At 53.3% G+C, this 25,284-nt stretch overlaps 1 protein-coding gene across 1 annotated transcript in view; it reads left to right on the top strand.

The window, feature by feature from the left end:
* Positions 1-407: 407 nt before the first annotated feature.
* LOC147099660 (uncharacterized) overlaps positions 408-25,284 on the top strand; it is a 41,588-nt gene continuing 16,711 nt past the window's right edge. The window contains exons 1-4 of the mRNA XM_085969341.1: positions 408-575; positions 9,755-10,084; positions 10,350-10,883; positions 14,535-15,689. Of these exons, the coding sequence (XP_085825467.1) occupies positions 518-575; positions 9,755-10,084; positions 10,350-10,883; positions 14,535-15,689 (2,077 nt within the window). The 5' untranslated portion in view covers positions 408-517. The remainder of the gene's footprint in view (positions 576-9,754; positions 10,085-10,349; positions 10,884-14,534; positions 15,690-25,284) is intronic.

Consider the following 25,284-nt stretch of genomic DNA (forward strand, 5'->3'; position numbering starts at 1 on the left):
CCTTAGGATAAGGTAAATCGAGTGTCACCATGAACCCAGCCCCTTTCAGAAAAAGACTGCGGAGGGGGAATTAAAACAAACGAGAATGTGCAACGTGCTGTTTAGAAGGAATGACATGTCTGAAGTTTAAACGATGAAAACTGTCACAAACTCCACGAGATCCAAAATGAACCTAATTGTTGGGTTGGCCACTTCCCTCGTTAGTTTTTTCCTTGCCACTTGCTGGTCCTGGGGAGCGGGTGGATAGGGACCTTCTCTCCAGGCTGTTATTACGGTCGAGCGTTTGGGGTTTTTTTTCGAATTACTGTTGGTGTGGTAAACCACATTCCTTCCGCCTCCGGGATTAGCCAACCACAGGCATCACGAGACCGTCGCCGTGTCAATGAGCATCTGTGGCCGGGGAGAGTATAAATGGAGGGAGCTCAGTCCTGTGCCCACAGAACTCACAGGATTGTCCATCTCTAATTGAGCAAGAGTCCCTGATAGAGAGCGAGAGAGAGACAAGACGCCGAGGACCATGAGGACCTTACTATTCCTCGCCCTGCTGGGGCTGCTGGCCGCGGGTCACTGCAGACGTGAGTACATTTGTTTCGCCTCCGATTCCCTTCCGGCCCGGAAGCCCGTCCATTGCGTGGGGGCGAATGTTGCGCTGCCCGCCAGCGGGTGACCCACTGCGAGCAGTCAGTCTCGGGGTGTCGGGGGGAGGGTCTTTAGGTAACCGGTTCGATAGGCCGCTGCTTCGCTGCAATAATGCATTCGTGCAGCTTGCACCTCGCAGGCTGCATTCGCAAACCAGCGAGAGAGGCGTGAAGGGCGACAGCCGCCCCTTTAGGAGCTGTAGCCTGACAATTGGTTGCGGCATTAGTGAGGAGCACTGGGCTACATTGTCCCACTTTAACCCATTAAAGTAATCAGATTAATCGCAGGCAGAGGAATGGCGCACAGTTAGGGGACCGTCCCCCAGTATCAGAGGCAGTCATCGCACATTCTAATGGCTGGGAGTTATTGAGAGTAAGACTGACAAAGACCATTGCGAGAAGCTGGGAATGGGGGAACAGGGGGAAATTCACATTATACGTTAGAAAAACTCAAAGTTATTCATAAAATGATTGTTTCCAAATCGAGACTGGTAAATGCAGTGTATAAGTGAGAGTTACTGTTGGTGTTTGTCAATAGCTCTAGTGACACTGGCTCAGGAAGTGTGTTTCTCAGTAACAGCCCACCAGGCCTCTCTCTCTCTCTGAGCCCACCAGGCCTCTCTCTCTCTCTGAGCCCACCAGGCCTCTCTCTCACTCTGAGCCCACCAGGCCTCTCTCTCACTCTGAGCCCACCAGGCCTCTCTCCCTCTCTGAGCCCACCAGGCGTCTCTCTCTCTCTGTGAGCCCACCAGGCCTCTCTCTCTCTCTCTCTGAGCCCACCAGGCCTCTCTCTCTCTCTGAGCCCACCAGGCGTCTCTCTCTCTCTCTGTGAGCCCACCAGGCCTCTCTCTCTCTCTCTGAGCCCACCAGGCGTCTCTCTCTCTTTCTGTGAGCCCACCAGGCCTCTCTCTCCCTGAGCCCACCAGGCCTCTCTCTCTCTCTGTGAGCCAACCAGGCCTCGCTCTCTCTGAGCCCACCAGGCCTCTCTCTCTGTGAGCCCACCAGGCCTCTCTCTCTCTCTCTGAGCCCACCAGGCCTCTCTCTCTCTCTGTGAGCCCACCAGGCCTCCCTCTCTCTCTGTGAGCCCACCAGGCCTCTCTCTCTGTGAGCCCACCAGGCCTCTCTCTCTCTCCCTGAGCCCACCAGGCGTCTCTCTCTCTCTGTGAGCCCACCAGGCGTCTCTCTCTCTCCCTGAGCCCACCAGGCGTCTCTCTCTCTCTCTGAGCCCACCAGGCCTCTCCCTCTGAGCCCACCAGGCCTCTCTCTCTGTGAGCCCACCAGGCCTCTCCCTCTGAGCCCACCAGGCCTCTCTCTCTCTGTGAGCCCACCAGGCCTCTCCCTCTGAGCCCACCAGGCCTCTCTCTCTCTGTGAGCCCACCAGGCCTCTCTCTCTGTGAGCCCACCAGGCCTCTCTCTCTGAGCCCACCAGGCCTCTCTCTCTCTCTCTGTGAGTCCACCAGGCCTCTCTCTCCCTCTGAGCCCACCAGGCCTCTCTCTCTGAGCCCACCAGGCCTCTCTCTCTCTGTGAGCCCACCAGGCCTCTCTCTCCCTCTGAGCCCACCAGGCCTCTCTCTCTGAGCCCACCAGGCCTCTCTCTCTCTGTGAGCCCACCAGGCCTCTCTCTCTCTGAGCCCACCAGGCCTCTCTCTCTCCCTGAGCCCACCAGGCCTCTCTCTCTCTCTGTGAGCCCACCAGGCCTCTCTCACTCTCTGTGAGCCCACCAGGCCTCTCTCTCTCTCTCTCTGAGCCCACCAGGCCTCTCTCTCTCAGTCCACCAGGCCTCTCTCTCCCTGAGCCCACCAGGCCTCTCTCTCTCTGAGCCCACCAGGCCTCTCTCTCTCTCTGTGAGCCCACCAGGCCTCTCCCTCTCTGAGCCCACCAGGCCTCTCTCTCTCTCTGTGAGCCCACCAGGCCTCTCTCTCTCTCTCTCTCTGAGCCCACCAGGCCTCTCTCTCTCTGAGCCCACCAGGCCTCTCTCTCTCTCTCTGAGCCCACCAGGCCTCTCTCTCTCTGAGCCCACCAGGCCTCTCTCTCTCTCTGTGAGCCCACCAGGCCTCTCCCTCTCTGAGCCCACCAGGCCTCTCTCTCTCTCTGTGAGCCCACCAGGCCTCTCTCTCTCTCTGTGAGCCCACCAGGCCTCTCTCTCTCTCTGTGAGCCCACCAGGCCTCTCTCTCTCTCTCTGAGCCCACCAGGCCTCTCTCTCTCTGAGCCCACCAGGCCTCTCTCTCTCTGAGCCCACCAGGCCTCTCTCTCTCTGAGCCCACCAGGCCTCTCTCTCTCCCTGAGCCCACCAGGCCTCTCTCTCTCTCTCTCTCTGAGCCCACCAGGCCTCTCTCTCTCTGAGCCCACCAGGCCTCTCTCTCTCTCTGAGCCCACCAGGCCTCTCTCTCTCTCTCCCTGAGCCCACCAGGCCTCTCTCTCTCTCTGAGCCCACCAGGCCTCTCTCTCTCTCTCTGAGCCCACCAGGCCTCTCTCTCTCTCTGTGAGCCCACCAGGCCTCTCTCTCTCTGTGCCCACCAGGCCCCTCTCTCTCTCTGTGAGCCCACCAGGCCTCTCTCTCTCTCTCTGTGAGCCCACCAGGCCTCTCTCTCTCTCTGAGCCCACCAGGCCTCTCTCTCTCTCTCTGTGAGCCCACCAGGCCTCTCTCTCTCTGTGAGCCCACCAGGCCTCTCCCTCTGAGGCCACCAGGCCTCTCTCTCTCTCTCTGTGCCCACCAGGCCTCTCGCTCTGAGCCCAGCTCGACTCCCTCATCAGCACAGCCCCAGACTCAAACTATCAACGCTCTCCACAGAAAGCAAGGGTCTTTAAAAATACTCCCCCAGTTTTGTTCTATCCTGAAGGCACTGACACTTGTTGGGATACAGATCCAGGGGTAATGGAGACCCTCTGGAATCTCACCCAGTGGCTTTTCTGTGTGTGGGAGTCCAGACAGTGAGCATTGGCTGGAGACTTAACCACAGAGAGCAACACGGCCAATCCTGACCTCACCCAAAGTCAACACTCACTTCGGCAGGATGTGGAAAAGCAACCAGGGCAGGAACGATCGAGATCAGGGGAGAGAACGGATCGAGGTCAGGAGAAGGGATAGATAGACATTAGGAGAGGGGATGGATAGGGAGGGGGATGGATGGGGAGGGGGATGGATGGGGAGGAGGATGGGGAGGGGATGGATGGGGAGGGGGATGGGGAGGGGAATGGATGGGGGAGGGGAATGGATGGGGGAGGGGGATGGATGGGGAGGGGGATGGATGGGGAGGGAGATGGGGAGGGGGATAGATGGGGAGAGGGATGGATGGGGATGGGGAGGGGGATGGATGGGGAGGGGGATGGACGTGGGAGGGGGATGGATGGGGGAGGGGGATGGATGGGGAGGGGGATGTTTGGGGAGGGGTTGGATGGGGAGGGGGATGGGGAGAGGGATGGATGGGGAGAGGTGGATGGGGAGAGGGATGGATGGGGATGGGGAGGGGGATGGATGGGGAGGGGGATGTTTGGGGAGGGGTTGGATGGGGAGGGGGATGGGGAGAGGGATGGATGGGGAGAGGTGGATGGGGAGAGGGATGGATGGGGATGGGGAGGGGGATGGATGGGGAGGGGGATGTTTGGGGAGGGGTTGGATGGGGAGGGGGATGGGGAGAGGGATGGATGGGGAGAGGTGGATGGGGAGAGGGATGGATGGGGATGGGGAGGGGGATGGATGGGGAGGGGGATGGACGTGGGAGGGGGATGGATGGGGGAGGGGGATGTTTGGGGAGGGGTTGGATGGGGAGGGGGATGGGGAGAGGGATGGATGGGGAGAGGTGGATGGGGAGGGGGATGTTTGGGGAGGGGTTGGATGGGGAGGGGGATGGGGAGAGGGATGGATGGGGAGAGGTGGATGGGGAGGGGGATGGTTGGGGAGAGATGTGCCTGATTTTTCACCCTCATGCCCTGTTGTCGTCTATCCTTCCAGTACCCGGACTGAGGTCCGCTCACTCAGGGGCTGGAGACCGAGACTGTCCTGCTCTCTATGGCTCAGTGACACACTGGAAATGCATTTACTGACTGAGTCATCAGCGTGGGATTAAAAACAATAGTTATATTTAGTGAGTCACTGCTTAACTAGTAAAGAAAACTTTTAATTTTTGAGTGTTTTCTATTTTGGTGAACTTTCTTTATCATCCCTCTCTACAATTCTCCTTTGTAACATTGAGAAGCTGCAAATATTTCTCGCCCCTCCCTGTCTCTGTAACCTTCTCCAGCCCTACAACCCTCCAATAATCTATGTTGCTCCAACTCTGGCCTCTTGTGCCTCCCCCACACCTTTCGTCCCACCATTGGTGGCCGTTCCTTCAGCTGCCTCGGTCCTGAGCTCTGGAATTCCCCCTAAACCTCTCCACCTCGCTCTCCTCCTTCCTGTCCTAATGTCTCTTTCTTTGACTCAGTTTTGTCTGATTTACGCTCCTGTGAAGCGCCTTGGGACGTTTTACTATGTTAAAGGCGCTATATAAATGCACGTTGTGGTTTTTGACTCCGGAGAGTAAGTGTAGATATTTGGAGTGCTGTACAGTTTTCAGATCCGTTCAGTTGGGACCAAGCAGGAGAAAACTGGCCCACTTGGGGTCTCCCATCTGCTCCCCTTTCCCCCAGGGGAATGTTGTACACTTGCTCCGTCCAACAGTCCAGTTGTGAACTGACGCAGCTTGGCAGTCATTGGCTGCGTCTCAAGTTACAGCAGCTCCCAGAATTCCCACACTGTCAGCTGTATCTCAGTGGGCAGCAGTCTCACCTCTGAGTCAGAGGTCGTGGGTTCAAGCCCCGCTCCACAGATTAGAGCACAAAATCTAGGCCGACACTCCCAGTGCGGTGCTGAGGGAGTGCTGCACTGTCGGAGGGGCAGTACTGAGGGAGTGCTGCACTGTCGGAGGGGCAGTACTGAGGGAGCGCCGCACTGTCGGAGGGGCAGTACTGAGGGAGTGCTGCACTGTCGGAGGGGCAGTACTGAGGGAGCGCTGCACAGTCGGAGGGGCGGTACTGAGGGAGCGCCGCACTGTCAGAGGGGCAGTACTGAGGGAGCGCCGCACTGTCGGAGGGGCAGTGCTGAGGGAGCGCCGCACTGTCGGAGGGGCAGTACTGAGAGAGCGCTGCACTGTCGGAGGGTCAGTACTGAGGGAGCGCTGCACTGTCGGAGGGGCAGTACTGAGGGAGTGCCGCACTGTCGGAGGGACAGTACTGAGGGAGCGCCGCACTGTCGGAGGGGCAGTACTGAGGGAGCGCCGCACTGTCGGAGGGGCAGTACTGAGGGAGCGCTGCACTGTCGGAGGGGCAGTACTGAGGGAGCGCTGCACTGTCGGAGGGGCAGTACTGAGGGTGCGCTGCACTGTCGGAGGGGCAGTACTGAGGGAGCGCCGCATTGTCGGAGGGGCAGTACTGAGGGAGCGCCGCACTGTCAGAGGGGCAGTACTGAGGGAGCACCGCACTGTCGGAGGGGCAGTACTGAGGGAGTGCCGCACTGTCGGAGGGACAGTACTGAGGGAGCGCCGCACTGTCGGAGGGGCAGTACTGAGGGAGCGCTGCACTGTCGGAGGGGCAGTACTGAGGGAGTGCTGCACTGTCGGAGGGGTAGTACTGAGGGAGCGCTGCACTGTCAGAGGGGCAGCACTGAGGGAGCGGCGCACTGTCGGAGGGGCAGTACTGAGGGAGCGGCGCACTGTCGGAGGTGTCGTCTTTCAGATGAGATGTTAAACAGACATGAGTAGAGGGTCTGATACACATATGGGCAGAGTGTCTGAAACATGGCTGGGGAGTCTAGAACCAGGGGTCATAGTCTCAGGATAAGACGTCGACCTTTCAAGACCGAGATGAGGAGGAATTTCTTCACTCAGAGGGTGGTGAATCTTTGGAATTCCCTACCCCAGAGGGCTGTGGAGGCTCAGTCGTTGAGCATATTCAAGGTAGAGATCGATAGAATTTTGGACTCTAGGGGCATCAAGGGATATGGGGATAGTGCGGGAAGGTGGAGCTGAGTTCGATGATCAGCCATGATATTGAATGGCGGAGCAGGCTCGAGGGGCCGAATGGCCGACTCCTGCTCCTCATGTTCTTATGAAATGCTGCCCCCTTTCTTTCTGCCGCTACAAAAACATTTCAGATGAGAAAAAGAAGATTAATGTTGGAGTTGCCTTTGTCGCTGCTCCAGACCCAGTGTCAGGCCCAGTGGGAAACATCGGACTGGGTCTACAAGCCGACTTGTGCACACCCAGCTGCTCCTTACCAGGGCCCATGCTTCTTACTTTTTAAAGGGACAGGCACCAAGATGTCTGAACTGAACTGGATTGCATTTTCCCCAAATAACCTTTAATCAGGCCAATTCTGAGCTCCAGTCCAGCTTTGGAATCGTCTGTTGTGGACAATTTTGACTTCCGCACAGTTCTGAGTCCCAGACCGTGCCGTACCTGAGTGAATTACCGTTCTCTGCACGGTACACACTGTTAACTATTGGGCTATTGGGGTGGGGGCGGGGGGAACTTAAAACAATCACTATCACTAGAGAGAAAGTACTAGACAAACTAATGGGACTAAAGGTGGACAAGTCCCCTGGACCCGATGGCCTGCATCCTAGAGTCTTAAAAGAGGTGGCTGCAGAGATAGTGGATGCATTGGTTGTAATCTACCAAAATTCCCTGGATTCTGGAGAGGTCCCAGCGGATTGGAAAACCGCAAATGTAACGCCCCTATTCAAGAAAGGAGGGAGACAGAAAGCAGGAAACTATCGACCAGTTAGCCTAACATCTGTCATTGGGAAAATGCTGGAATCCTTCATTAAGGAACTGATAGCAGACATTTAGAAAATCATAATGCAGTCAAGCAGAGTCAGCATGGTTTTATGATAGGGAAATCATGTTTAACAAATTTGCTGGAGTTCTTTGAGGATGTAACGAGCAGGGTGGATAAAGGGAACCAGTAGATGTTGTGTATTTGGATTTCCAGAAGGCATTCGATAAGGTGCCACATAAAAGGTTACGGCACAAGATAAGAGCTCACAGGGTTGGGGGTAATATATTAGCATGGTCGGAGGATTGGCTAACTAACAGAAAACAGAGAGTCGGGATAAATGGATCATTTTCAGGTTGGCAAACTGTAACTAGTGGATCAGGGATCAGTGCTGGGGCCTCAACTATTTACAATCTATATTAATGACTTGGATGAAGGGACCGAGTGTAAAGTCGCCAAATTTGCTGCTGATACAAAGATAGGTGGGAAAGCAAATTGTGTGGAGGATGCAAAGAATCTCCAAAGGGATATAGATAGGCTAAGTGAGTGGGCAAAAATCTGGCAGATGGGAGTTTAATGTGGGAAAATGCGAGGTTATCCACTTTGGTAGGAAAAATAAAAAAGCAAATTATTATTTAAATGGGGAGAGATTACAAAATGCTGAGGTACAGATTGATCTGGGGGGCCTTGTACATAAATCACAAAAAGTTAGCATGTAGGTACAGCAAGTAATGAGGAAGGCAAATGGAATGTTGGCCTTTATTGCAAAGGGAATGGAGTATAAAAGTAGGGAAGTCCTGTTACAACTGTACAGGGCGCTGGTGAGACCACCCCTGGAGCACTGCGTACAGTTTTGGTCTCCTTATTTAAGGAGGGATATACTTGCATTGGAGGCAGTTCAGAGAAGGTTCACGAGGTTGATTCCAGAGATGAAGGGGTTGTCTTATGAGGAAAGGTTGAGCAGGTTGGGCCTATACTCATTGGAGTTTAGAAGAATGAGAGGGGATCTTATTGAAACATATAAGATTTTGAAGGGGCTTGACAGGGTCGATGCAGAGAGGATGTTTCCCCTCGTGGGGGAATCTAGAACCAGGGGGCATAATTTCAGAATAAGGGGGCACCCTTTTAAATCGGAAATGAGGAGGAATTTCTTCTCTCTGAGGGTTGTGAATCTGTGGAATTCTCTTCCCCAGAGAGCTGTGGAGCCTGGGTCATTGAATATATTTAAGGTGGAGATAGACAGATTTTTGAACGATAAGGGAGTCGAGGGTTATGGGGAGCGGGCAGGGAAGTGGAGTTGAGGCCAAGATCAGATCAGCCATGATCTTATTGAATGGCGGGGCAGGCTCGAGGGGCCGAATGGCCGACTCCTGCTCCTACGTCTTATGATCTTCTACCTGAACTCCCTTATCCTGAGACTGTGACCCCTGGTTCTAGACTCTCCAGCCAGGGGAAATAACCTCTCAGCATCTACCCTGTCAAGCCTCTAAGAATTTTATACGTTTCAATCAGATCACGTTTCATCCTTCTAAACTCCAGAGAATATGGGCCTAGTCTACTCTCATAGGACAATCCTCTCATCCCAGGAATCAGTCTGGTGAACCTTTGTTGCACTCCCTCTATGGCAAGTATATCCTTCCTTAGGTAAGGAGACCAAAACTGTACACAGTACTCCAGGTGTGGTCTCACCAGGGCCCTATATAATTGTAGCAAGACTTCCTTATTCTTGTACTCCAACCAACTTGCAATAAAGACCAAGATGCCATCTGCCTTCCTAATTGCTTGCTCTACCTGCATGTTAACTTTCTGTGATTCATGTACAAGGACACCTAAATCCCTCATGAGACTTGTATCTGCAATACAGCTCCAGACAGATGTAAATAAACATGTTTTACTGGTCTAAAAGGAAACCAGTGTGTAAACATCTAGCCCACATGGAAGAGGCCTGACTCATTTTCACAACACATTCTTGGATGGACAGCCCTTCAAGACCATGACACAGCCGTGTCCCAGATAACATTCCCAGCACGGATTAGCCCAGGTCCCCATACCTCGCTCGGACAGGCTTTTTCTCGGAAAGCCACCTGCCTTCAGCCGCCCCAGTGGCTTTCACGTAAAATGCCCCAATCAGAGGGATCCAAGGGACAGAAAGCAGTGCGACCCCAGACAATCAATAGCCAGCACCAATCAAAAGAGAGTTGCAGAGCGTGCTGGTCGTTGATTGGTTGAGGTTGCGTTTAACTTCCGACATCGCAACGCAATCCAGTTCGTGGGGCCGGGGTTGCGGAGCGTGTCAGGTGCAAAAATGGCTGCCAGTCGTGGCACTCTCTCTGCTCTAACTCGTACCTCTCTTTGATTTCAGACATTGGACACGCTGTGGTCCGGCGCAGTGCCGAGAGCGACAGTGATGAGTGGAACGGAAATGGCGGCGACAGTGATGACAGAAATGGGCACGGTAACAGATACGGCAATGGCTATGGCACTGGCTACGGCAATGGCTACAGCAATGGCTATGGCAATGGCTATGGCAATGGTCATAACAATGGATACGACAATGGATACGACAATGGCTACGGCAATGGTCATAACAATGGATACGGCAATGGCTACGGCAATGGACACCATGACGACAGCAGTGACAGCGGTGATGGCAATGGATATGGTGAGGACAGCAGTGATAGTGACAGCAACGGTGAGTGCGCGCAATGACTTTTCTGAAAATTTCTTGGGATCAGTTAGCGGATGTGACGGCTGTTCCGAGGTTTGGCTCCACATTGGTGCCAGCCAGGTAAACGCAATGCCCAGTTTGGTGCTGAGCTTTCAGAGACCAACAAGCTCCTAGCTTAAGGCTGCTGGCAGGGCAATGCATGCCCGCTATATACAATGAAATCACAAAATACTGTGATGGTTGCTTTAAATAACTTTCAATTTCAATATTATGTACTCTTCTATTTCAGAGCACAATGGGAATGGTGATTGGAATGGAAATGGGAATGGACACACGAATGGAGTTGGAAATGGAGACTGGAATGGAAATGGGAACGGAGGCGGGAACGGAAAGGGGAACGTAGACTGGAATGGAAATGGAAATGGGAACGGGAACGGAGACTGGAATGGAAATGGGATCGGAGACGGGAACGGAAATGGGAACGGAGACTGGAATGGAAATGGAAATGGGAACGGCAACGGAGACTGGAATGGAAATGGGAACGGAGACGGGAACGGAGACGGGAACGGACTCGACAATGGAGATGGCAACGGAGACTGGAATGGAAATGGGAACGGAGACGGGAACGGAGACGGGAACGGACTCGACAATGGAGATGGCAACGGAGACTGGAATGGAGATGGGAACGGAGACGGGAATGGAGACTGGAACGGACTCGACAATGGAGATGGCAATGGAGACTGGAATGGTCATGAGAACGGAGTTGGAAATGGCAAAGGGAGCGGCAATGGGAACGGCAACGGGAAAGGCAACGGGAATGGAGGTATGTGCTTTTGTTTCCTTTTCTATAGTCTTCACTAGCCGTGTCAGTACCGCACTGACTGAAATGTAAAAGACCCAATCCTGAGGTAGTCAGGTGTCTATAAGAGGCCAATTCTCAAAACACTTGCAGGAATTGTTGTTGTTAGAAATGGGGAATGTCTCCTGTGCAATAATCCTGGGTAAATGGTTGGGTGATGGGTGAAGAGGTCAGTGACATGGAGGAGGAGCATGGGAAAGAGGACAGATCCTGACCCTGAGGGGTCCAAGTTACTGGAAGATGAGGCGTAAGCTAGAGCAAAGATAGAAAAACTGAGAGAAAAACCAAGTCAAGATCTTCTCGGCTGCGTAATTCCTGCCAACTGAGAAAGTGTTCAGGGAAGACCGTTGTGATTCTGACATGGGGAAATCGCCAGCAATGGAAATAGAAGGTCACTACACATAGCGACCAGAAGGAATCTTCCCCTTGTCCCCATAACCCATAGATCATAAACAACAACAACTTGTACTTGTATAGCACCTTTAATGTAGTAAAACGTCCCAAGGTGCCTCACAGGAGTATTTTAAGACAAAAAATTTGACACCGAGCCACATAAGGAGATATTAGGACAGGTGACCAAAAGCTGGGTCAAAGAGGTCGGTTTTAAGGAGCGTCTTAAAGGAGGAGAGAGAGGCGGAGAGGTTTGGGGAGGGAATTCCAGAGCTTAGGGCCCAGGCAGCTGAAGGCACAGCCACCAATGGTGGAGTGATTATAATCAGGGATGCTCAAGAGGGCAGAATTAGAGGAGCGCAGATATCGCGGGGGGCTCTGGGGCTGAAGGAGATTACAGAGACAGCGAGGGCCGAGGCCATGGAGGGATTTGAAAACAAGGATGAGAATTTTGAAAGGTTAATCCCACACCTGCAGGGGGCCACTACTGGGATGACCCCATTAAGAACAGTTCGAACAGCAGCTGAGGAGCACAACAAGGCATGTGCCTCTGTAAAACTGGTCATCGAGAGGGCCAGCGGGATCGTAAAGGCACACTTTCCCAGCTGGGACATGTTGGCAGAGGCTTTGGATTGTGCTCCAGAACATGTCAGCAATAATCATGACCCACCTCTGCCCTTCACAACTTCAACACTCAAGAAGGGCTGGACTTCTTACATTACTCCAGGGGGGCGGGGGGCAAGTTTGGCTCTATTGGAGTCGGATCTACAGGAGCAGAGCATCAGGGTGACCCGCACTCTGAGGACTCTTCAGTCACACCTGTAGGAGGGCATCACAGCACAGCTCATCACTGAGATCTTCTCTGCTGTGTAACAGTCCACCTTTGGCCCCATCGCCCAACTTCCTTCTCCCCCACTTTCAAAATAATGGGGCATTCCTGCAATCCAGACCCTGTCCTAGAGCATGACAACACCTCAGCCCTCTTTGCCCGTAATCATCAACTTGTGTGAATAAGTCAGCACCTTTTCCTATATGGCTCGAAACTCCATGAATAACAAAGGGCCATTTTAAGATAATTGTCAATGGAACCAGGAGAGGGAGATGAGGCGAAGTTGTTTCATCAGCGAGTTGTTGTGATCTGGAACTCGCTGCCTGAAAGGGCGGTGGAAGCAGATTCAATAGTAACTTTCAAAAGGGAATCGGAGAAATACTTGAAAAGGAGAAATTTGCAGGGCTGTGGGGAAAGAGCAGGGGAGTGGGACTAATTGGAGAGCCCTTTCAAAGAGCCGGCACAGGCACAATGGGCCGAATGGCCTCCTTCTGTGCTGTGTGTTTCTATGAGTCTATGTCAGTGCATGTTCTATTTTGATACAATGAAGTGAAAAGTGAGCATAAACCGAGCTACTCTGCCCTCAAACTGTGGCTTCCTGGGGGTGAGGGGGCTACATGGGCCTCTCCTTCACCTTTCCTCATGCTTCTCCGAGGCGCAACCCAAAGACCAGGATTGATGTAAGAAAACTACTAGGCACTTGGTCGAAGCGTTAATCAACTGTTTTACAACATGGAGGTCTAGTTGTGTCCTTCACTAGTTCCTGTTAAGAATGTCCTGCGCAAGCTGGGCCCGTGCCCGAGTATTTATACTCTCCCTGGACAGCGCCACCCGCAGGCCGCTCAGTATTATTTCATAAGTCTTTCTTTCATGAATGACAAGATTTATGTCAAGGATCACACGAGGCTGCTCCTGCTCGACGAAAGGGTGAACTTGGAGTATATGAGGGGAAGGCTGGCAGAGAGGAGTGCGTGTGCCAAGTGGTATAGGAGAGCTGAAGGAAGAGACATGCGGGAGGTGGGCGTGGGCTGTGAGGCTGTTAAAGTGGAGGAAGGGGCTTCAGGGTTGTGCCTATATGTAATTGCTGTGAGGGGAGGGGAGCTGTAGTGAGACTCATTGAGGTAGAGCCCTTTAACCAGCGTGTGTATGAAGTGTTGGTTGTGCAAGTGGTTACTAGTCTGCTGGTGCCCAGGGTGGGCAAGGATGCAAAGGAAGAATGCCCAGTGCGTTACCCTGGCAACCCTGTTCAGGATGTTGGACTTCTTACAACAACAACAACTTGCATTTATATAGCGCCTTTAACGTAGTAAAACGTCCCAAGGCGCTTCACAGGAGTGATTATCAGACAAAATTTGACACCGAGCCAAAGAAGGAGATATTAGGACAGGTGACCAAAAGCTTGGTCAATGAGGTAGGTTTTAAGGAGCGTTTTAAAGGAGGAGAGAGAGGAGGAGAGGTTTAGGGAGGGAATTCCAGAGTTTAAGGTCTAGACGGCTGAAAGCTCAGCCGCCAATGGTGGAGGGATGGAAATCAGGGGTGCTCAAGAGGGCAGAATTGGCGGAGCACCGAGATCTCCGAGGGTTGTAGGGCTTGAGGAAGTTACAGAGATCTCGGAGGGTTGTAGGGCTGGAGGAAGTTACAGAGATCTCGGAGGGTTGTAGGGCTGGAGGAAGTTACAGAGATCTCGGAGGGTTGTAGGGCTGGAGGAAGTTACCGAGATCTCGGAGGGTTGTAGGGCTGGAGGAAGTTACAGAGATCTCGGAGGGTTGTAGGGCTGGAGGAAGTTACCGAGATCTCGGAGGGTTGTAGGGCTGGAGGAAGTTACCGAGATCTCGGAGGGTTGTAGGGCTGGAAGAAGTTACCGAGATCTCGGAGGGCTGTAGGGCATTTGAAAACTGGTCTACTGTCCTGGAGGTGAGGGAGGTGACACTCAGTGTCAGTGCCAGCTCCCTCCAGCTGGTACGAGTGACTGGCTTGCTGACATGGACATCTGGGACTCTGAGCATTCAGAGTTGAATCTCCTCCAGAAGAATTTGGAGGTCAGTGTCTGCAAAATTATGAGTTCTTCTGCTCCTGGGAGCCGTGCTCTGTTACACTGCCTGCTGCTGGGGACAGGTATCCTGTGTAGATTCTTCAAGTGTCTGATGAAAAGATTGATGAAACAGGCAGTGAACTTCTCTGAGAATCAGGTGAGTGAGCCGAACTCCACTCCTTCTTCAGCTGGTTGTCCCCAATCTGCTGCTGGACTGACTTGTTAAAGCCGGCACTCCAGATTCCGTACACTCCAGCAGCTTACACCCATTTTACACGGGATTTACACCAATCACTACTCCAATGGGTACGTAAATCTACTGACACAGAAACCTAATCTAAATTTTGCTGTATGTGTTCTGCAGGTGGTGAAGTTGCCAATTCCAGTGATTCCAGTGATTCCAGTGACTCCAGTGATTCCAGTGACTCCAGTGATTCCAGTGACTCCAGTGATTCCAGTGATTCCAGTGACTCCAGCGATTCCAGTGACTCCAGCAATTCCAGTGACTCCAGTGACTCCAGCGATTCCAGTGACTCCAGCGATTCCAGTGACTCCAGTGATTCCAGCGATTCCAGTGACTCCAGTGGTTCAAGTGGTTCCAGTGATAGCAGTGACTCCAGTGATAGCAGTGACTCCAGTGACTCCAGTGATAGCAGTGACTCCAGTGACTCCAGTGATAGCAGTGACTCCAGTGATAGCAGTGACTCCAATGACTCCAGTGATAGCAGTGACTCCAGTGATAGCAGTGACTCCAGTGACTCCAGTGATAGCAGTGACTCCAGTGATTCCAGTGACTCCGGTGATAGCAGTGACTCTAGTGATTCCAGTGACTCCAGTGACTCCAGTGATTCCAGTGACTCCAGTGATTCCAGTGACTCCAATGATTCCAGTGACTCCAATGATTCCAGTGATTCCAGTGACTCCAGTGACTCCAGTGATTCCAGTGACTCCAGTGACTCCAGTGATAGCAGTGACTCCAGTGATAGCAGTGACTCCAGTGATTCCAGTGACTCCGGTGATAGCAGTGACTCCAGTGATTCCGGTGACTCCAGTGACTCCAATGATTCCAGTGACTCCAGTGATTCCAGTGACTCCAATGATTCCAGTGACTCCAGTGATACCAGTGACTCCAATGATTCCAGTGACTCCAATGATTCCAGTGACTCCAATGATTCCAGTGACTCCAATGATTCCAGTGATTCCAATGATTCCAGTGACTCCAATGATTCCAGTGATTCCAGTGACTCCAATGATTCCAGTGACTCCAATGATTCCAGTGATTCCAATGATTCCAGTGATTCCAGTGATTCCAATGATTCCAGTGATTCCAATGATGCCAGTGACTCCAGTGACTCCAATGATTCCAGTGACTCCAAAGATTCCAGTGACTCCAATGATTCCAGTGACTCCAGTGACTCCAATGATTCCAGTGACTCCAGTGATTCCAGTGACTCCAGTGATTCCAGTGACTCCAATGATTCGAGTGACTCCAGTGATTCCAGTGACAACAGTAATTCTGGTTGAGTACATGCTTTCTGCTTATTACATTGATTCTTTAATTACTTAAATTTAGGGTGAATACTGACAGCACAGTAGGTTAAAAGTAAATTTATTATGAGATAGACATCAAAAAAATGTAGTACAGCAGGTAATTGAGATTGTGGTGTCTCACTGGGATACAGGTTCCATGGGAACAGACTCTCACTGGGATACAGTTCCCTGGGTGGTGACACTCACTGGGGTACAGTTCCCCGGGTGGTGACACTCATTGGGTTCAGTTCCAGAAGGTGCCAACTCTCACTGGGGTACACTTCCTGAAGGTGCCAACTCTCACTGGGGTACAGTTCCTGAAAGTGCTGACTCTCACAGGGGTACAGTTCCAGAAGGTGCTGACTCTCATGGGGTACAGTTCCAGAAGGTGCTGACTCTCACTGGGGTACAGTTCCTGAAGGTGCTGACTCTCACTGGGGTACAGTTCCTGAAGGTGCTGACTCTCACTGGGGTACAGTTGCTGAAGGTCCCGACACACACTGGGGTACAGTTCCTGAAGGTGCTGACTCTCTCTGGGGTACAGCTCCTGAAGGTGCTGACTCTCACTGGGGTACAGTTCCTGAAGGTACTGACTATCGCTGGGGTACAGTTCCTGAAGGTGCTGACTCTCACTGGGGCACAGTTCCTGAAGGTGCCGACTCTCACTGGGGTACAGTTCCTGAAGGTGCCGACTCTCACTGGGGTACAGTTCCCCGGGTGCTGACTCTCACTGGGGTACAGTTCCTGAAGGTGCTGACTCTCTCTGGGGTACAGTTCCTGAAGGTGCTGACTCTCTCTGGGGTACAGTTCCAGAAGTTGCTGACTCTCACTGGTGTACAGTTCCTGAAGGTGCTGACTCTCACTGGGCTACAGTTCCCCGGGTGCTAACTCTCACTGGGGTACAGTTCCTGAAGGTGCTGACTCTCACTGGGGTACAATTCCTGAAGGTGTTGGCTCTCACTGGGGTACAGTTCCACAGACACTGAATCTCACTGGGGTAAAGTTCCTGAAGGTGCTGACTCACACTGGGATACAGTTCCTGAAGGTGATGACTCTCACTGGGACACAGTTCCTGAAGGTGCTGACTCTCACTGGGACACAGTTCCTGAAGGTGCTGACTCTCACTGGGGTACAGTTCCTGAAGGTGCTGACTCTCTCTGGGGTACAGTTCCTGAAGGTGCTGACTCTCACTGGGGTACAGTTCCTGAAGGTACTGACTCTCGCTGGGGTACAGTTCTTGAAGGTGCTGACTCTCACTGGGGTACAGTTCCTGAAGGTGCCGACTCTCACTGGGGTATAGTTCCCCGGGTGGTGACTCTCACTGGGGTACAGTTCCTGAAGGTGCTGGCTCTCACTGGGGTACAGTTCCTGAAGGTGCCGACTCTCACTGGGGTACAGTTCCCCGGGTGCTGACTCTCACTGGGGTACAGTTCCTGAAGGTGCTGACTCTCTCTGGCGTACAGTTCCTGAAGGTGCTGACTCTCTCTGGGGTACAGTTCCAGAAGCTGCTGACTCTCACTGGTGTACAGTTCCTGAAGGTGCTGACTCTCACTGGGCTACAGTTCCCCGGGTGCTAACTCTCACTGGGGTACAGTTCCTGAAGGTGCTGACTCTCGCTGGTGTACAATTCCTGAAGGTGTTGGCTCTCATGGGGGTACAGTTCCACAGACACTGACTCTCACTGGGGTACAGTTCCTGAAGGTGCTGACTCACACTGGGGTACAGTTCCTGAAGGTGATGACTCTCACTGGGACACAGTTCCTGAAGGTGCTGACTCTCACTGGGACACAGTTCCTGAAGGTGCTGACTCTCACTGGGGTACAGTTCCTGAAGGTGCTGACTCTCACTGGGGTACAGTGCCTGAACGTGCTGAATCTCACTGGTGTACAGTTCCTGAAGGTGCTGACTCTCACTGGGGTACAGTTCCTGAAGGTGCTGACTCTCACTGGGGTACAGTTCCTGAAGGTGCTGACTCTCACTGGGGTACAGTACCCCGGGTGCTAACTCTCACTGGAGTACAGTTCCTGAAGGTGCTGACTCTCACTGGGGTACAATTCCTGAAGGTGTTGACTCTCACTGGGGTACAGTTCCTGAAGGTGCTGACTCTCACTGGGGTGCAGTTCCTGAAGGTGCTGACTCTCACTGGGGTACAGTTCCCCGGGTGCTGACTCTCACTGGGGTACAAATCCTGAAGGTGCTGACTCTCACTGGGGTACAGTTCCTGAAGTTGCCAACTCTCACTGGGGTACAGTTCCTGAAGGTGCTGACTCTCACTGGGGTACAGTTCCTGAAGGTGCTGACTCTCACTGGGGTACAGTTCCTGAAGGTGCTGACTCTCACTGGGGTACAGTTCCTGAAGGTGCTGACTCTCACTGGGGTACAGTTCCTGAATGTGCTGACTCTCACTGGGGTACAGTTCCTGAAGGTGCTGACTCTCACTGGGGTACAGTTCCTGAAGGTGCTGACTCTCACTGGGGTACAGTTCCTGAAGGTGCTGACTCTCTCTGGGGTACAGTTCCAGAAGATGCTGACTCTCACTGGTGTACAGTTCCTGAAGGTGCTGACTCTCACTGGGGTACAGTTCCCCGGGTGCTAACTCTCACTGGGGTACAGTTCCTGAAGGTGCTGACTCTCACTGGGGTACAGTTCCTGAAGGTGCTGACTCTCACTGGGGTACAGTGGGGTGCAATTCCTGAAGGTGCTGACTCTCACTGGGCTACAGTTCCTGAAGGTGCTGACTCTCACTGGGGTACAGTTCCTGAAGGTGCTGACTCTCTCTGGGGTACAGTTACTGAAGGTGCTGACTCTCACTGGGGTACAGTTCCTGAAGGTGCTGACTCTCACTGGGGTACAGTGGGGTACAATTCCTGAAGGTGCTGACTCTCACTGGGGTACAGTTCCTGAAGGTGCTGACTCTCACTGGGGTACAGTTCCTGAAGGTGCTGAATCTCTCTGGGGTACAGTTCCTGAAGGTGCTGACTCTCTCTGGGGTACAGTTCCTGAAGGTGCTGACTCTCTCTGGGGTACAGTTTGAGAAGGTGCTGACTCTCACTGGGGTACAGTTCCACAGACACTGACTCTCACTGGGGTACAGTGCCTGAAGGTGCTGACTCTCACTGGTGTACAGTTCCTGAAGGCACTGACTCTCACTGGGGTACAGTTCCTGAAGGTGCTGGCTCTCGCTGGGGTACAGTTCCTGACGGTGCTGAGTCACACTGCGGTACAGTTCCTGAAGGTGCTGACTCTCACTGGGGTACAGTTCCTGAAGGTGCTGACTCTCACTGGGCTACAGTTCCTGAAGGTGCTGACTCTCACTGGGGTACAGTTCCTGAAGGTGCTGACTCTCACTGGGGTACAGTTCCTGAAGGTGCTGACTCTCTCTGGGGTACAGTTCCTGAAGGTGCTGACTCTCACTGGGGTACAGTTCCTGAAGGTGCTGACTCTCACTGGGGTACAGTTCCCCGGGTGCTGACTCTCACTGGGGTACAGTTCCTGAAGGTGCTGAGTCTCACTGGGGTACAGTTCCTGAAGGTGCTGACTCTCACTGGTGTACAGTTCCTGAAGGTGCCGACTCTCTGGGGTACAATTCCTGAAGGTGCTCACTCTCACTGGGGTACAGTTCCTGAATGTGCTGACTCTCACTGGGGTACAGTTCCTGAAGGTGCTGACTCTCACTGGGGTACAGTTCCTGAAGGTGCTGACTCTCACTGGGGTACAGTTCCTGAAGGTGCTGACTCTCACTGGGGTACAGTTCCTGAAGGTGCTGACTCTCACTGGGGTACAGTTCCTGAAGGTGCTGACTCTCTCTGGGGTACAGTTCCTGAATGTGCTGACTCTCACTGGGGTACAGTTCCTGAAGGTGCTGACTCTCACTGGGGTACAGTTCCTGAAGGTGCTGACTCTCACTGGGGTACAGTTCCTGAAGGTGCTGACTCTCTCTGGGGTACAGTTCCAGAAGATGCTGACTCTCACTGGGGTACAGTTCCCCGGGTGCTGACTCTCACTGGTGTACAGTTCCTGAAGGTGCTGACTCTCACTGGGGTACAGTTCCCCGGGTGCTAACTCTCACTGGGGTACAGTTCCTGAAGGTGCTGACTCTCACTGGGGTACAATTCCTGAAGTTGTTGACTCTCACTGGGGTACAGTTCCACAGACACTGACTCTCACTGGGGTACAGTTCCTGAAGGTGCTGACTCTCACTGGGGTACAGTTCCTGAAGGTGCTTACTCTCACTGGGGTACAGATCCTGAAGGTGCTGACTCTCACTGGGGTACAGTTCCTGAAGGTGCTGATTCTCACTGGGACACAGTTTCCGAAGGTGCTGACTCAAACTAGGGTACAGTTCCTGAAGGTGCTGATTCTCACTGGGACACAGTTCCTGAAGGTGCTGACTCTCACTGGGGTACAGTTCCTGAAGGTGCTGAATCTCTCTGGGGTACAGTTCCTGAAGGTGCTGACTCTCTCTGGGGTACAGTTCCTGAAGGTGCTGACTCTCTCTGGGGTACAGTTTGAGAAGGTGCCGACTCTCACTGGGGTACAGTTCCTGAAGGTGCTGACTCTCACTGGGGTACAGTTCCACAGACACTGACTCTCACTGGGGTACAGTGCCTGAAGGTGCTGACTCTCACTGGTGTACAGTTCCTGAAGGCACTGACTCTCACTGGGGTACAGTTCCTGAAGGTGCTGGCTCTCGCTGGGGTACAGTTCCTGACGGTGCTGAGTCACACTGCGGTACAGTTCCTGAAGGTGCTGACTCTCACTGGGGTACAGTTCCTGAAGGTGCTGACTCTCACTGGGCTACAGTTCCTGAAGGTGCTGACTCTCACTGGGGTACAGTTCCTGAAGGTGCTGACTCTCACTGGGGTACAGTTCCTGAAGGTGCTGACTCTCTCTGGGGTACAGTTCCTGAAGGTGCTGACTCTCACTGGGGTACAGTTCCTGAAGGTGCTGACTCTCACTGGGGTACAGTTCCCCGGGTGCTGACTCTCACTGGGGTACAGTTCCTGAAGGTGCTGAGTCTCACTGGGGTACAGTTCCTGAAGGTGCTGACTCTCACTGGTGTACAGTTCCTGAAGGTGCCGACTCTCTGGGGTACAATTCCTGAAGGTGCTCACTCTCACTGGGGTACAGTTCCTGAATGTGCTGACTCTCACTGGGGTACAGTTCCTGAAGGTGCTGACTCTCACTGGGGTACAGTTCCTGAAGGTGCTGACTCTCACTGGGGTACAGTTCCTGAAGGTGCTGACTCTCACTGGGGTACAGTTCCTGAAGGTGCTGACTCTCACTGGGGTACAGTTCCTGAAGGTGCTGACTCTCTCTGGGGTACAGTTCCTGAATGTGCTGACTCTCACTGGGGTACAGTTCCTGAAGGTGCTGACTCTCACTGGGGTACAGTTCCTGAAGGTGCTGACTCTCACTGGGGTACAGTTCCTGAAGGTGCTGACTCTCTCTGGGGTACAGTTCCAGAAGATGCTGACTCTCACTGGGGTGCAGTTCCCCGGGTGCTGACTCTCACTGGTGTACAGTTCCTGAAGGTGCTGACTCTCACTGGGGTACAGTTCCCCGGGTGCTAACTCTCACTGGGGTACAGTTCCTGAAGGTGCTGACTCTCACTGGGGTACAATTCCTGAAGTTGTTGACTCTCACTGGGGTACAGTTCCACAGACACTGACTCTCACTGGGGTACAGTTCCTGAAGGTGCTGACTCTCACTGGGGTACAGTTCCTGAAGGTGCTGATTCTCACTGGGACACAGTTTCCGAAGGTGCTGACTCAAACTAGGGTACAGTTCCTGAAGGTGCTGATTCTCACTGGGACACAGTTCCTGAAGGTGCTGACTCTCACTGGGACACAGTTCCTGAAGGTGCTGACTCTCACTGGGGTACAGTTCCTGAAGGTGTGACTGTCTCTGGGGTACAGTTCCTGAAGGTGCTGACTCTCTCTGGGGTACAGTTCCTGAAGGTGCTGACTCTCTCTGGGGTACAATTCCTGAAGGTGCTCACTCTCACTGGGGTACAGTTCCTGAAGGTGCTGACTCTCACTGGGGTACAGTTCCTGAAGGTGCTAACTCTCACTGGGGTACAGTTCCTGAAGGTGCTGACTCTCACTGGGGTACAGTTCCTGAAGGTGCTGACTCTCACTGGGGTACAGTGGGGTGCAATTCCTGAAGGTGCTGACTCTCACTGGGCTACAGTTCCTGAAGGTGCTGACTCTCACTGGGGTACAGTTCCTGAAGGTGCTGACTCTCTCTGGGGTACAGTTACTGAAGGTGCTGACTCTCACTGGGGTACAGTTCCTGAAGGTGCTGACTCTCACTGGGGTACAGTGGGGTACAATTCCTGAAGGTGCTGACTCTCACTGGGGTACAGTTCCTGAAGGTGCTGACTCTCACTGGGGTACAGTTCCTGAAGGTGCTGAATCTCTCTGGGGTACAGTTCCTGAAGGTGCTGACTCTCTCTGGGGTACAGTTCCTGAAGGTGCTGACTCTCTCTGGGGTACAGTTTGAGAAGGTGCTGACTCTCACTGGGGTACAGTTCCACAGACACTGACTCTCACTGGGGTACAGTGCCTGAAGGTGCTGACTCTCACTGGTGTACAGTTCCTGAAGGCACTGACTCTCACTGGGGTACAGTTCCTGAAGGTGCTGGCTCTCGCTGGGGTACAGTTCCTGACGGTGCTGAGTCACACTGCGGTACAGTTCCTGAAGGTGCTGACTCTCACTGGGGTACAGTTCCTGAAGGTGCTGACTCTCACTGGGCTACAGTTCCTGAAGGTGCTGACTCTCACTGGGGTACAGTTCCTGAAGGTGCTGACTCTCACTGGGGTACAGTTCCTGAAGGTGCTGACTCTCTCTGGGGTACAGTTCCTGAAGGTGCTGACTCTCACTGGGGTACAGTTCCTGAAGGTGCTGACTCTCACTGGGGTACAGTTCCCCGGGTGCTGACTCTCACTGGGGTACAGTTCCTGAAGGTGCTGAGTCTCACTGGGGTACAGTTCCTGAAGGTGCTGACTCTCACTGGTGTACAGTTCCTGAAGGTGCCGACTCTCTGGGGTACAATTCCTGAAGGTGCTCACTCTCACTGGGGTACAGTTCCTGAATGTGCTGACTCTCACTGGGGTACAGTTCCTGAAGGTGCTGACTCTCACTGGGGTACAGTTCCTGAAGGTGCTGACTCTCACTGGGGTACAGTTCCTGAAGGTGCTGACTCTCACTGGGGTACAGTTCCTGAAGGTGCTGACTCTCACTGGGGTACAGTTCCTGAAGGTGCTGACTCTCTCTGGGGTACAGTTCCTGAATGTGCTGACTCTCACTGGGGTACAGTTCCTGAAGGTGCTGACTCTCACTGGGGTACAGTTCCTGAAGGTGCTGACTCTCACTGGGGTACAGTTCCTGAAGGTGCTGACTCTCTCTGGGGTACAGTTCCAGAAGATGCTGACTCTCACTGGGGTACAGTTCCCCGGGTGCTGACTCTCACTGGTGTACAGTTCCTGAAGGTGCTGACTCTCACTGGGGTACAGTTCCCCGGGTGCTAACTCTCACTGGGGTACAGTTCCTGAAGGTGCTGACTCTCACTGGGGTACAATTCCTGAAGTTGTTGACTCTCACTGGGGTACAGTTCCACAGACACTGACTCTCACTGGGGTACAGTTCCTGAAGGTGCTGACTCTCACTGGGGTACAGTTCCTGAAGGTGCTTACTCTCACTGGGGTACAGATCCTGAAGGTGCTGACTCTCACTGGGGTACAGTTCCTGAAGGTGCTGATTCTCACTGGGACACAGTTTCCGAAGGTGCTGACTCAAACTAGGGTACAGTTCCTGAAGGTGCTGATTCTCACTGGGACACAGTTCCTGAAGGTGCTGACTCTCACTGGGGTACAGTTCCTGAAGGTGCTGAATCTCTCTGGGGTACAGTTCCTGAAGGTGCTGACTCTCTCTGGGGTACAGTTCCTGAAGGTGCTGACTCTCTCTGGGGTACAGTTTGAGAAGGTGCCGACTCTCACTGGGGTACAGTTCCTGAAGGTGCTGACTCTCACTGGGGTACAGTTCCACAGACACTGACTCTCACTGGGGTACAGTGCCTGAAGGTGCTGACTCTCACTGGTGTACAGTTCCTGAAGGCACTGACTCTCACTGGGGTACAGTTCCTGAAGGTGCTGGCTCTCGCTGGGGTACAGTTCCTGACGGTGCTGAGTCACACTGCGGTACAGTTCCTGAAGGTGCTGACTCTCACTGGGGTACAGTTCCTGAAGGTGCTGACTCTCACTGGGCTACAGTTCCTGAAGGTGCTGACTCTCACTGGGGTACAGTTCCTGAAGGTGCTGACTCTCACTGGGGTACAGTTCCTGAAGGTGCTGACTCTCTCTGGGGTACAGTTCCTGAAGGTGCTGACTCTCACTGGGGTACAGTTCCTGAAGGTGCTGACTCTCACTGGGGTACAGTTCCCCGGGTGCTGACTCTCACTGGGGTACAGTTCCTGAAGGTGCTGAGTCTCACTGGGGTACAGTTCCTGAAGGTGCTGACTCTCACTGGTGTACAGTTCCTGAAGGTGCCGACTCTCTGGGGTACAATTCCTGAAGGTGCTCACTCTCACTGGGGTACAGTTCCTGAATGTGCTGACTCTCACTGGGGTACAGTTCCTGAAGGTGCTGACTCTCACTGGGGTACAGTTCCTGAAGGTGCTGACTCTCACTGGGGTACAGTTCCTGAAGGTGCTGACTCTCACTGGGGTACAGTTCCTGAAGGTGCTGACTCTCACTGGGGTACAGTTCCTGAAGGTGCTGACTCTCTCTGGGGTACAGTTCCTGAATGTGCTGACTCTCACTGGGGTACAGTTCCTGAAGGTGCTGACTCTCACTGGGGTACAGTTCCTGAAGGTGCTGACTCTCACTGGGGTACAGTTCCTGAAGGTGCTGACTCTCTCTGGGGTACAGTTCCAGAAGATGCTGACTCTCACTGGGGTGCAGTTCCCCGGGTGCTGACTCTCACTGGTGTACAGTTCCTGAAGGTGCTGACTCTCACTGGGGTACAGTTCCCCGGGTGCTAACTCTCACTGGGGTACAGTTCCTGAAGGTGCTGACTCTCACTGGGGTACAATTCCTGAAGTTGTTGACTCTCACTGGGGTACAGTTCCACAGACACTGACTCTCACTGGGGTACAGTTCCTGAAGGTGCTGACTCTCACTGGGGTACAGTTCCTGAAGGTGCTGATTCTCACTGGGACACAGTTTCCGAAGGTGCTGACTCAAACTAGGGTACAGTTCCTGAAGGTGCTGATTCTCACTGGGACACAGTTCCTGAAGGTGCTGACTCTCACTGGGACACAGTTCCTGAAGGTGCTGACTCTCACTGGGGTACAGTTCCTGAAGGTGTGACTGTCTCTGGGGTACAGTTCCTGAAGGTGCTGACTCTCTCTGGGGTACAGTTCCTGAAGGTGCTGACTCTCTCTGGGGTACAATTCCTGAAGGTGCTCACTCTCACTGGGGTACAGTTCCTGAAGGTGCTGACTCTCACTGGGGTACAGTTCCTGAAGGTGCTGACTCTCACTGGGGTACAGTTCCTGAAGGTGCTGACTCTCACTGGGGTAC

The sequence above is a fragment of the Somniosus microcephalus genome, chromosome 28 (genome assembly GCF_052327205.1).
Source record: "Somniosus microcephalus isolate GS21.2 chromosome 28, FLI_Smic_1.0, whole genome shotgun sequence".
NCBI classification, from domain to species: Eukaryota; Metazoa; Chordata; class Chondrichthyes; order Squaliformes; family Somniosidae; genus Somniosus; species Somniosus microcephalus.